This window comes from Terrapene carolina, unplaced genomic scaffold (assembly GCF_002925995.2).
Source record: "Terrapene carolina triunguis isolate 2854851 unplaced genomic scaffold, T_m_triunguis-2.0 Scaffold96, whole genome shotgun sequence".
NCBI classification, from domain to species: domain Eukaryota; kingdom Metazoa; phylum Chordata; order Testudines; family Emydidae; genus Terrapene; species Terrapene triunguis.
Window position 1 is genome coordinate 28,484,166 of NW_020664447.1, and position 11,835 is coordinate 28,496,000.

The 11,835-nt window shown below is 46.1% G+C and overlaps 1 protein-coding gene across 2 annotated transcripts in view; it reads left to right on the top strand.

Moving 5' to 3' along the window:
• Positions 1-11,835, top strand: part of TSPAN18 (tetraspanin 18) — a 181,136-nt gene extending 169,301 nt beyond the window's left edge. For both annotated transcript variants that reach the window (XM_026651236.2, XM_026651235.2), the window contains exons 7-10: positions 1,164-1,262; positions 2,660-2,839; positions 7,114-7,197; positions 8,753-11,835. In XM_026651236.2, coding sequence (XP_026507021.1) covers positions 1,164-1,262; positions 2,660-2,839; positions 7,114-7,197; positions 8,753-8,800 — 411 coding nt within the window. In that variant the 3' untranslated portion in view covers positions 8,801-11,835. The remainder of the gene's footprint in view (positions 1-1,163; positions 1,263-2,659; positions 2,840-7,113; positions 7,198-8,752) is intronic.

Consider the following 11,835-nt stretch of genomic DNA (forward strand, 5'->3'; position numbering starts at 1 on the left):
TTAACTTAAAAATATATGTAGAAATCAATTTTTAACTTTTAAATCTAAACAAGTCCAGCTGGTTTTAGCGAACAAGTGCCATTCACCATGGATAATGCTAAGGTGCAGTCAGCATTTTATAGATGGCAGTGTCTCCTCTACATTTTATAAAAGCATGGCCACTCACTGTAAAACTGAAGATGCAGAAGAATGCACAATGAAGGGAGCATTGGGTGCAAAATCCTCACATGCTAATCAGTATCTTCAGGCATAAAGACCCTCCCACATGCACAACTGTCCAGCCCTTGTACACCACATGCACATGGTGTCATCTAAACCCTGCACATGTAATGGGCTTTCCACACAAAGCATGAACTCTTTTAGGGCCTGATCCAGCCACCACACAAGTCAATGTAAAGAAACCAAATTACTTCATGGGGCATTGCATTAGGCCAGTGGTGGGCAATCTCGGCCTGCGGGCTGCACGCGGCCCATCAGGGTAATCTGCTGGCGGGCCGCAAGACAGTGTTTACATTGACTGTCCACAGGCACGGCTACCCGCAGCTCCCAGTGGCTGCGGTTCGCTGTTCCCAGCCAATAGAAGCTGTGGGAAGCAGCGTGGGCCACAGGGACATGCTGGCTGCTGCTTCCCCCAGCTCCCAATGGCTGGGAATGGCGAACCGTGGCCACTGGGAGCTGCGGCCCGCCAGCGGATTACCCTGACAGGCCGCAGGCTGCCCACCACTGCATTAGGCTCTTAATCCCTTGCAGGCTTCATCTTCATACCTGCCTATAGTTGTGGTTTGAATTGAAGGGCAGATCTGTTATAGCCTGATCCTGCAAGAGCCTGCTGGAAGTTGGTGAGCATTGTTAACTCCCACTGAAGCCAATGGGAGTTGCGGGTGTTCAGCACCTTTAAGGAGGTGCTAAGCACCACCCCCTCACATCGGGCCCTTAGTTTCTAATTGGGCAGCAGATGCATTGTTCACCCTAAAAGGATGCAGAGCTAATGTCCATGCACCAAAGCAGGGAGTCCCTAGTTTATAAAATAATTTTAGTTTAATCTGTCAGGTGCTAACTGCACAGGATCTTGTATCTACACTTAGATTTGTAATGAATAATAGCATTCACCAGAGTACTTTGAATTGAGGTGCTGGCAATAATCTGTGTTCTGTGTATTTCAGCTGACCAGAGAATTCTTCACCAAGGAGCTAAAGAAGCACTATCAGGGGAACAATGAGACCGATGTCTTCTCTTCCACCTGGAACTCGGTTATGATCACAGTAAGCTGGTTTGCTCCTGGATCTCCTGGTGGCAGCTAGCTCTGTCACTAATATAAAGGGAAGCATTGCCCCAGTGCTGCAGCCTATGCTTCCCTGCTGTGAAGTGTACATTGCTGCATACAAACCAATCTGGATTGTATTTATCAATTAGGAGTTAGATTAAAATTCTACCAGCAACACCTCCCTTGCTAAAAGCGACGTAGTATTTGAGCTGCCTGCAGAAGGGGGAGAGTACAGTGTTGGAGACAGTCAGCTAGCTGGATGGTACAGGGGATGGGTCATCGCTATAGACCCTTTCACCTCTAGGATTCTGCTTCAAATCCAGATTAGGTCAGCTATGGCCAAAAGTTGTTACTATCTTGTGGTTTTTCAATGGCCCTGGTGAAATGAGTTGGTGGCTGATAGTTTGCAATGTTGTTGTAGCCGTATTGGTCCCAGGATATTTGAGAGACAAGATGGATGAGGTAATATCATTTATTGGACCAACTTCTGTTGGTGAGAGCGATAAGCTTTTGAGCTACACAGAGCTCTTCTTCAGGTGACTTATAGTCTAATTACTAGTACGGAAGTACTGGCCATCTTAATTGGGATGCTCAGCGGGGAAGTTAAGGATTGCTGTAGAGTCTGAATTCCCCTCTCCTCTACTAGAAGTTGTCCCCCACTCTCTTCTCCAGTTGCAGGAAGTAGGGGCTGCGTGTGTGTGGAAAGTTTGCATTAGTACAACTCATGCTGTGCCTATTCAGCAGATAAATAAATGACATCAGTCTCCACAGCTTTCAATTCAGTTTTAAAATTAAAGAAGCGAGTTGCCCTTAATGCTGATTCAGGAATGTAAAGAAGAAGATTACATTTTATGCATGAAATGTTTAAACTTTTTGCAGCCTGAAAGGTGGTAGATGCAGCGAATCACTTGAGTACTTGCAGTGGCCCTTCAGTGAATCATCTAGTGCATTAGAGCTGGCATGGGAAGAACCAGCAGCATCTTGGATATCAGCCACAGGGAGGACTGGGAAATAAGGAGCCTGGATTGAATTCTGTGCTCTGCTACTGATTCACTCTGTGATCTTGAGCATGTCGCTTTGGACATGATCCAAAGCCCATTGTAGTCAACAGCAAGACTCCCAGTGGGCTTTGGATCAGGCCCTTAATCTCTGTGTCTGTGTCCCCATCTGTAAAATGGGGATAATGATACTTTATAAAGTGGTTTGAAATCAATGGATGAAAGATATGCCAGGATAAAAACACAAATGCAGCCACATTGCCCTCACTCTCCCTTCACTGAACCTCGACCCTTCACACCCCACAAAATCATCACTTCGAAAGGATTTGTGGTGCTTCCTTTCAGAAGTGACAATGTGGAACTTATGGATTTCTGTCCTTCCTGTGTCCCTCCCTAGTTTGGCTGCTGTGGAGTGAATGGGCCGGAAGACTTTGAAAAAACTCCTCATTTCCGACTCCTCCATTCAGATGATGTGGTCCCGGAAGCTTGTTGCCAGCGAGAGCTCCAGAGCCGGGATGGGGCATTTGTCAGCAAGGAGGACTGCCTCATGGGGAAAGACATGTACCAGAACCGACAGGTAAGGGGAAATAATTCCAGGGCTGACAAGTGCGTCACCAGGAGCTTTAAACAGACTATGCTGTGGGAGCTGATGTGGTTTATGGGTCCCTGTCATGGTGACTATAACTCAGCCCTTAAACATTCCTAACTGCCTAAACAATGCATTTACACTGCCTGCCAGCTCTTGGTATCAGTGTACCACCCGGGTCTTGTTTTGACAGTGTCCTTTCACTACATGGGCTTTAAATATACTGCAGCAGCATGACTTTGTGTCATCAATAGCAATTTGCATATTTCCCCAAATCTAATGGATGAAGAGAGTTGGTGTCAAAGGATTATGTAACTTTTTGTTGCATTTTCCAACCTTAAATCTGCAGCTGAAAACTCGATTCTTGTCCCTCTTGTCTTTGATTCTTTCACCATCTCTCATTGTTATTGCTATTTACATTGCACAGAGTATAATGGGTCACAAAACTCAGGAAAGGGCCATTTATGTAGTTATATGCTTAAAAATAACCCCCAAATCAGTGCTCTTGAACATGATGCAGAATCAGGCATTGCTATTTTGCATAGATGGCAAGACACCCAGAAGTTAAATACAAACCCAACCTAGGTCATTAGTGACTCAGCGTCATTGCCATCTATTGGCTGTTTAGTGACCCAGGTCTGGAATGAGTTTTGTGAGTCTTGTGCCTACCAGGGGAATGTCAATCACAAAGAAACCACGTCTACAATCTGAACCTATTGTCACTTATTGGCCCTTTCAACAGAGAGGTGAAGATGGAATGGACGATGGAAAATCAAGTGCCCTCTCACCACTAGTGATGGTCCCTCCAAGGCAGGAGATAGGCATGTTGGCGGAGTGGGGGGAGAGAAGCTTGCATTGCTGTGCCCTTATCATTCTGGTTCTGGAGATAAACAGACTATTTCAGTCTCCCGGGCTCTCAGTCCAGTACTTTCCATCACCCCAATTTTTAACAAGGACATTCAGTATAATGTCACTTTTTTCTGGCCTACACTTTACTGAACCTCCTGGTTAGCCAAATCCAGACTCCCTACCCTGCCCCCGCCCCCTACAGAAATATGCACCCTACACAGGGCCAGCTCCAGGCACCAGCGAAGGAAGCAAGTGCTTGGGGCGGCCAATGGAGATGGGCGGCACGTCCGGCTCTTTGGCAGCAATTCGGCAGCGGGTCCCTCAGTCCCTCTCGGAGGGAAAGACCTGCTGCCGAATTGCCGCCGAAGAACGAAGCGGTAGAGCTGCCGCCGAAGTGCCGCCGATCGCGGCTTTAACTTTTTTTTTTTTTTCCGCCGCTTGGGGCAGCAAAAATGCTGGAGCCGGCCCTGACCCTACACTTACCCAAAGCCCTCATGTTTCAAAAAACTTTCAGCAAAACAGACTTGTACTTTGGCTGGCTCTTGAAGGTTTTCACCCAGCATTAATGGGACAATTGAACTGTATGAAATACTGCTGCCTCGTCTCCCTCTTCTAAGCAGCACTGGTTCCATTTCCAGCACTTGACAGCAGATTGCAGATGAGTTTAGAACCAGTCTGTAAGCTGTTCCCCAGTCTGGGAGCTGGAAAACATTGGCAGGGGCACTCTGGGTGAGAGATCGTAGCAGACGCTGCAACACTGCTTCTGCCAGATCTGATTGCCTCAAGCACGCAAGGGAGAGAGAGAAGCAACAAACACTCGTGGGGGGAAAAGACATAAATCTTGACAAACAGGGCTAAAGAGGACAACAAAAATGTCTCTCTTCCTATTGTTGCATTTCTGTTTGTGGTGTCACTGGAGCATATTGAGTCCATAAGTTCCCATCTCAATCCTTTGGAAAGGGAGATTTTTGTTTCTCTGTGTGTGTTAGTGCAACATATTGGCTGGAGAAAGAGCACATTAGACAACTGTCAGAAATAATCCTAACCAGTAAAGGATGAGGGAAGTTCTTTGAATGTTGTTTGAGCTCAGACATTCCTGGACCAAAGTCAAGTTCTTGGCGAGCAGAGCTGCTAGGCGGATGCTGGCCTAGTTTGTGTTGAAAAGTTTTCTTGGCATGCTGAACCTACTGTGCAGCAGGGGCAGTTCAAAGGGGGCTACCGGGATAGGTGCTAGTGCTGGGGGTGCTGCCACACCCCCTGGTTTGAAGTGGTTTCCATCATATACAGGGTTTACAGTTTGGTTCAATGGCTCTCAGCACCCCCACTATACAAATTGTTCCAGCATCCCTGGCTACGGGAGACCCTGAGGTTAAAGTTGGAGTTGTGTTTGAATAAGCACCCAAAAGATTGGATGCTTAGTTCTGCCAAACTGAGCTGGAAGTCAGACAAGAACTGTCCACAGGGTCTTGTCTGCTCTAGAAAAGTTAGCGCCAGTAGCATAACAACTCCTGCAATAGTGTAGCTGCCACTGGTATTAGCTGCAGTGTAAAAATCAGTACTGTCCAGGCTGAGGAAATATGACACAGTGGTAAAAGCACCTGAGCCCTGTTTACACTGGCACTTGCGCTGCTGCTGATAAACCCGTTCTAATTCTCCCTGTATAGATGCATCTTTTGGCTCCAAGGTCTCTGAACAACTAATGTCATTAGATCACCATCCAAAGGCCAGTAGGATGGAGTGGTCCAGTGGTTTCCTGACAGTGCCTCGTACTGTCGCATTGCAGAGGTCTCATTCTGGGGCTTGCAGAATAGCTCTTTTGGCCAATGTAGGGAAGCACCATTGATGGACTCTGGAAAGAGCCACAGCAGGTGGTAGGCAAGGTCACTACAATAAGAGGCCCTTGAGAGTAAGGGATACTGAAATGGGAGGATGGTGGAAGACTTTGCCCCTATCTCCAGAAGGGAGAAAGATCTCTCAATTAACACACTGTAGGCTATTTGCCACTAAAAAGGATGTTCCCTGCCCTTTAGCCAAAAGACTTAATAAAGCACTTGAGCCCTTGTAGAGCGCTGTCAGATACAGCAATGCATGAGGAAGCACTCTATAAATGCAGGTGTGCACTCCATCCACTGTCCCCAGTCTTTGACCTGTGAGTGTCTTTGCCCAGCTATGGCTCATTGCACAGTTTCCCTTGATAAGGACATGCAGCAGTTTTGCTTGCAATGCGCTCCCCATGGGTGTTTGAGATTTTTTCATTTTTCTTCATCCAGATGACCTTTCCATCATCCCTTTATTTTGAAAGGTCTGGTTGAGACCAGAATCAATGATATGCTCAGTAAGGCCACTGATTCATTTTTTCCATTTCTGAAGATAAAAATGAGGTGATTAAAACAGCCCAGGATTCCATCTGTGCGCGCGCATGGAGAGGGAGAGAGGCTGTGCTTGCAGGGTGGGTGTACACTGAGAGGGTATGTATCCATGGATGAATGCACATGTGAGTGTACATTTGTGTGTGTGTCTCAGGGAAATGTTCAGTAGGAGGTATGGATGTTTCTATAGAACAGGCACTGATGTATCTGTTTCTTTTCACACAACCCATTTGCAGAAATTTGCTAGTTTGTTGGGGGATTTTGTGGACTAGCACAACTGAGATTTGGATAAACTGGTGCCTCCCAGAAGAGTTCTTCTCTCTACTGGAGCTTTTACAGGTGCTTCCCATATTAATAATAATTAATATGAATGACAATAGATAACTTTTAGGATGATAAGATTTACTTTGCACTTCAGTGTTCCCATTTATGCAAGGATCTCAAAGCTCTTAACAAGCATTAATTCTCCTAGGAGAATGCTAGGTAAGTAGGATTTGACCAGTGTTACAGATGGGGAAACTAAGGAACAGAGACAGTGACTGGCTCCAGGATGCCCAGTGAATTATTGCCTAAACTCGGAATAGAATCCAGGAACCTTGACTCATGGTCCCCTCCTCTACCCCCTGCAGTAAAATGAAGCCTCAATGAAACCAGCCTCAATAATGGAAGCCCCCAGTCTTGTTCTATCTGTTTTTGTCCATCCTTCCATCTCAACCTGTCCTATCCTTGCTGCAGAGTGAAGGCTTCTCCAGTGCTACTCTTATCTGCCTTGCTGAAGGCTATGGCCAATGTTGGTTAGCGGTGGGTTATGGCTCGGTTAGCCAAGCCCATCTCTCATCAACTGTAGCCTCAGCCTCCAGGGGCCATCCTCCCTAAAGGCCCCATGGAGTGGGTCTCTGTTATTCACTGTCCGTTGATTGGAGGTCATGTATCTGGTTTCTGGGTCTGACATGCATCAGGTACACAAACAAGGGCCATAAGCAAATGTCTGCAGAACAAAAGGGGTTGTTGCTTGTCTGTTTTTCACAATGGTGTATTCTTTCCTAGGGCTGTTACACTGTGATCCTGAACTCCTTCGAGACCTATGTGTACCTTGCAGGAGCTCTCGCCATTGGCGTCTTGGCCATTGAGGTACCGGAGCAGTTAATGTGCTAAAAATGCAGTATCTATACAAGTGCAGCCAGTAGAATGAACAGGAGCTGCACATTCGCCTTTCAACAGGACCCTTCCCTATCAAAATGCAGGGAGATTATAGTTCAGAGTAACTAGTAAGTAAGGGCTCGATTTCCTGTCTGTCTGCATGCAGGACAGAGAAATCCCTTGTTGTACAAGCCTGCACTGCCATCTGGCGTTAGGCCTGGTATAAAATTACAGGCTCATAAGAAGCAGAGGCTTTAAGAAATCCAGCATTTTTCCCAGTAGTACCCAGAGGCCCCCATCAGACCCTGTTGTGTGTTTCCATAAAAGAGATGGTCCCTGCCCCATAGTGCTTAAAACAAGATGAAATGAGTGAGTGTCACAGACCATTGGAGGAGAGGATAATAACACAACCATGTGTTCCCAGGGGATAACTAGAAGCACATCTTGATTAATATGTTTCAAACTGTGCCTTTTTAAGGGGCATCTGTTTAGAGTTTGAAACTATAGTGGCCTGAGATTATGAGCATATACAGTATTGCCAACCCCAAATGTTCAAAAATCATGAGGCTCACCAAAAATCATGAGATTGGCTTTAAAATCATGTAAAAACAATAGATCTGGTGTTCTTTTTATTTGCCTTCTGCTTTTTGAGCCTTTATGGTGAACTGGGGTCACATTTTGAAGCTTTCTTCACAGTCACGAGGGCTAGAAACTTACTTTCTCTTTAGGAATGAAGGCAGAAATCATTACATATCCACTTGACTCCAAGAGCTGGGACTTTAAGGAAAAAAATAATTATCATGAGACTCATGACAAAATCATGAGAGTTGGCAACACTGCATGTATCTCCATTATAGAAAGCATTCGTATTTGGCTCTTTGGGGTAGACACAAGCTGAGCCAGGGTTCCATCAGAAAGTCACCCCTACTTGAACATGACGCTACTTTGGGACACTGTCACGGGGCTCTGGCGTGTGGTTTCCTGATACACTGGCAATGTGGGTGGGGCTGATGCACTTGGATCTCTAGAGGGGAGTTTCAGGGAGTGAGGGTGGCTTGCCTTCCTGCTGAAGGGAGCAGCAACTACTGGGAATAGCAAAGCATTCCACCCCCTGGCTGGAGAGTGAGCTCCATGCAGCAGTGGGAGCAGGGGAGGGTGCAGAGTGGGCAATGGAAGCCCTGCAGATTAGCAGTGTTCCCTACCCAGAACACTTGCAGACAATTTGGAAAGAGTCCAGGTTGCTGTGGTAGCCATCGTCCACTCGGGTGTATTTGTTGATAGTGGGTGGGAATAGGGTTTAAAGTAATGGGCAAGGTGGAGAGGAGTGCAGCCCCTCCTCTGCTAAAACCCTTTCCTCTCCCAGGCTTGGGTAAGCAATGCCTTGCCTTCTCTTTCTCCCTGGCTGGCGTGGGGAAAGCTCCCCCTTCTCATTCAGTCTATATTAAGTCAGGGCAGCCGTAGGCCTCAGTAAGGGTTTTTCATTGTTCTGAAAGATGTGGCTGATGGCTGTGTTTTGTTTGTCCTTCTCTTTCTCATCTCTTTCCAGCTGTTTGCCATGATCTTTGCAATGTGTCTCTTTCGAGGGATCCAGTAGGAGGTGCCCCCTGAGCAACTGCGATGCTCCTATGTACTTGGAAGAAAGACCGAAAAAAAAGGGGGAAAAAACTTTATTTTTTTTTAGCAAAATGGAAACAAAAAAGGGTTGTAATATATGAATGACCAAATGGATTGTACTTCAGGGGCTGGAACTTTGAGGTGCTGTGCACTACACTACGCCACACCGACCTTCTCCCAGAGCAACCTGCACAGACATTGATCAGGAGCAAAGTGCAATGAATTGCACTAGAGACTGACGGAGCCTGCAGGGTGGGTGGGAGGGAAGGCAACTGAAATGGTCCCCATCAGAGCAGGACACTGCCTAGTATATTCACAATTGTATTGTTTTAGATAGCGAAGAAAGAGAAGAACTGTATAATGCAACACAGGGGCTCGATTCAGTACCCAAAGGAAGCAGGTCAACCACAGCACATGGGGGTAAAGGTCAGGCAAGTTTCAAACGACCAGACAAAAAGGGCTTTTGATACACAGAAAACTGTGGCAGCCATTGTTTACTAATTTCCATTTCTGGTCTAAAGTTTTAACTGCCAGCCAGGAAATGGAAGCGCATGTTCAGTAGAGGAGGGTCAACTACCATCACTTAACACCTCCAGGAGAACCCTTGGACTACTTGGAGTGGGGCATGCCTTTCCCTGGAGTCCCACCAAAGGGGATGTGACCCTGTGGGAAATGAGGAAGATCCTCCTCTAATGGGGGCTGGCAGAGGGCTGAGATGCAATCAGAAATTTGGTGCATACCTTTCCTTATTTACTCTGTCACTTTGGTTTTCTGTTCAGTGTTTTATTGGAGGAGAGCAAGGGGTTCCTGAATCCTGATCTTACCCCTCTCTCCTTTAAAAATGATTGGTCTGGCCAAGAATAGCTGACGCTGCCAGCCTCATGGCAAGGGCATATTGTTTTGTCTTCTAAATCTTGGCCATTCAACTCCGACATGCAAAATTGTAGTTTGTACTTTTGTAGTGCTCTGTTAGCTTAATTATCTGCACTGGGTTCCAATGTTCCTTCCAGCCAGGTGGGGAATTCCCAAACATGGTACTGGTAGCAAAGGGGCCCATTTGTAGTTGTCTCCCACACTATTTCCTTTGTGAGTCTTGTGGCTTCATTTATGATCTGAGAGTTTCCCTTTAGCTTGTCCCAAGGGGCTGAGAAGAGAGTGGACTCAACTAAAGTCATTTTAACATAGCCGCCTGGATTATTAAGGTTTCCTCCATTTAGATGCCACTTTGAAATTTAAATAGTGTCATCCATTTAATCATTTAAAACCAAACCTGAGAAAAATACATAAGGACCTTGATGGAGGGTTACGAAGGATAGAACTGAGGCTCCAAGACAAGGTGGAGCATTTACAGTGATAGAAGTGGGCCCATGTCCTCGGGGATTTCCTAGGAGGGACCATGCAGATATGTGTGACTATGTAGGTCATGGTGAAGCCTACCAGGTCTGCCTACTAGTTGGCAAAGGACCTTGACTTAATACCCACCAGGGTGAAAAGTTAGGCTGCTGAAGGATGAGAACAGGACATTAGAACCTCACATACAGCGATTCTGAGGACATGTGGAAATCGCTTGGAGACAGGAGTCTAATCATCAGAGAAATCTGGGCTTGGACATGAAGAAAATCTGTCCCCACCCACAAATGAAGTCAGCAGTGGATAAATGTTGGAATCGTGGCCACGGCTGTTGAACAGTGAAAGGCCTCAGATGCTTTTATTGAAAGGGCTTATAGGTAATTACCCCTAGGAGCAGTTTTAATGATGCATTTGAGAGTTAAATTCTGCTCCTTTGTACAATGAAGAAGGAAAGTGGCTTTGCTAGCAAAACTGGCAGTATCTAAACCTGCTGGAAGTCTCTCTAATTTGTTCCTAAAACTTTAAAAAAAACCAGTCGGCTGCACTTAATGGTCTAGCATGCGAGTTTTTCTGAATGGTCAACCCACCATGAGAAGTGTGTGCATGGGGGGAACTGAGCCAGAACATTGTGCTAATCCACTAAGATGGGGACAGACCCAATAATTGATGTTCCTCTCTAGATACAGGCAGATGAAGGGAAAAGGCTGTGGGACCCTGCACCAGGAGATAGTCACTGTGCACACTGGAGAGTGATTCCCAAGGGAGGAAAAAAACTAAAAAGAACACAGTTGTTAAAAGGTGTGGGGGGAAGGGAAGTAAGTAGTAGCCAAAACAACCACCCATTACACCGCTTATAATAGCCAGAGTCTGTAGCTGGCAATAGAACCTGAGGAGCTAACATCCAAAACACTATAAGCAGCAGGAAAGTTTGTTCTTGTCAGTTGGTGTCTGGATCTCTGGCTGGGTGCCTAACATGGCAGCTAGAATTCTTGGTGGAGCAACCCATCTCCTTTGCTTTCAGAGTCCTCCCTTCTTCCCCTTCATTTCTTGCTCTATTGTGAAAGGTTCCCTTTGGCCCAAATTGGGTCTTGAAATTTAGCAGATGGAGGGGAAGGCCCTGCCTGGCCTGGAGTTGTGTGATTGAAACAAAAACCACAGCTCTCTGCTTACAGCACAAAGAATATGATTCAAACCCGGAAAGGACATCCTCTGGGTGTGCCTTTTCCAGAGTGGAGTCTGTCAGCATGTGGAGGAACAGGGATAATACAATAGCAAATACTAAATGTTGCCTTTCCAGGCTTATTCCCCTTTGGTTTTCCCATTTATCACTTTCTTTCATCTTCCTTTTTTTTTTTTAATTAAATTCCCTCCATTCTTTTCCTCTGTAATGGTTGTTCTCTCCTTCCCCCATTTATTTATTCTCTTAGCTTTCTCCTCTTCATGTGTGTCCCTTTCTCTCTCTCAGATAAAAGAACTTTTCTTTTTTCCATCTTGTCTTCTCACTCTCTCTAATCTCACCCACATGTCCCTCTTGTCTCTTCTCCTTTGTTTCCCTTTTTCTGTCCACCCTGCCCGTTGTGCAGTTGTCATCTCCCCCCATTCTCCCCTTAGGCAACAGGGGATGGATCACTTGATGATTACCTGTTCTGTTCATTCCCTCCGAAG